At 48.2% G+C, this 1,311-nt stretch overlaps 1 protein-coding gene across 1 annotated transcript in view; it reads right to left on the bottom strand.

Annotated features, from left to right (window-relative positions):
* The window catches only part of LOC106147667, a gene marked incomplete in the record, with an annotated part of 16,099 nt that overhangs the window by 1,359 nt on the left and 13,429 nt on the right, over window positions 1-1,311 (bottom strand). Inside the window, 1 exon segment of the mRNA XM_013510193.1 lies at window positions 20-204. Within this exon segment, the coding sequence (XP_013365647.1) occupies window positions 20-204 (185 nt within the window).

The following is a 1,311-nucleotide window of genomic DNA, read 5'->3' as shown; positions in this document are numbered from 1 at the left end:
GCGGAAGTGCGTCGCGTGCGCCAAGGCGCCTCCCTCCGGCCCTGGGCCGCAGACGCCCGCCGCTGACCCGCGTGGACGCCTCCCGCGGCGACCCGGGGAAGTAGCTACAGTGCGGCGGCCGCGGTCTCTCAAATGAGGAAACTGAGGCTCTGGGGAAGCGCGCGTTCCGGCGCCACGGCGTCCCCGGGAACAGGCAGCCCCGCAGTGCGTGTTCAGCTCCTTCTCCCGTGGTTTGTGGTCACAAGTACCTCACGGTTGTGTTCTTCAAACTTAATTCACGCGCCTCAAAAATAAGATATGCTTGGTAGAGGCTGAACTTGGATGTAATGAACTGAATATGGTTTTGGTTTTTAAATCAAGAAATGAATCCCCTGGGTTTGTAAGAGAAGTCGGACTACCCCGGGCTCCTACTGTACATTCATTTTTTTTCATATTTTAACTAAAAAAAAATTTCATGATAGTTTTTGAGATGTGATCCCGTAATCACAGGAGCTGTTACGCATTCTTTTGTTTGTTTGTTCTTGTTTTTCTTCCGGTACCAGGAATCGACCTCACGACCTTGTGCTTGCCAGGCAGGCACTTTGCCCCTGAGCTAAATCCCCAGCCCCGTGCTATGTATGCTTAAAGAATCAGTATTTAGGAAATTACAGGCTTGCCTTTCAGAGAGCAGTGGGAACATACACCACTGCCACAGATAGAAGAGGCCCCTAAGTCTCCCACAACAAATTGGATCGAGACAACATGGTAGAAGATGTAACTTTTCTACCACAACACATGAGAATAATTTGAGGAACCTGTGAGTGTGAGTTACAGCTCCTAGGAAAATCTTCGAAGGAGGAGGGGGCAGGCTTTCCGTCTGGACTTCGAAAGGGCGCAGAATGGACACTGAAAACGGGGGGAAAGAGCAAAGGACACGAGACCTCAGCAGAAAACCAGTGTTAAGCAACAGGAGAGAGACAGTTTGGGGTGTAGTATGAAGGACCTTTAGGCTATCAGGTGAATGGAGAAACCAGGCTGAGCTAAGTAACGAATTCTGGACTAGAATACTGGAAAAATCTGGATAAGTCTTCAGAGGACCTATCTAGCAAGAGTGTCCAGAATGGCTAAACTGAATTGCATAGACAAGCTGGGAGTTGATGAAATGCTCTAACAGTGGAGAAAAGGAAGGCGCAGATATTGGCAACAACGACAAAGAAGTAAACATAAAAAAGCATTTTAAAAGCAGATATGTTAGGAGCTGAGGATATAGCTCAGAAGTAGAGCACTTGCCTAGTGCAAGACATAGTTTCCATTCCTGGCACTACCAAAAAA

Source organism: Chinchilla lanigera, unplaced genomic scaffold (genome assembly GCF_000276665.1).
Source record: "Chinchilla lanigera isolate Chin_1 unplaced genomic scaffold, ChiLan1.0 scaffold00008, whole genome shotgun sequence".
Taxonomy (NCBI): Eukaryota; Metazoa; Chordata; class Mammalia; order Rodentia; family Chinchillidae; genus Chinchilla; species Chinchilla lanigera.
The sequence above is the reverse complement of the archived record's forward strand: the minus strand, read 5'-3'. Positions and strand labels throughout refer to the sequence as shown.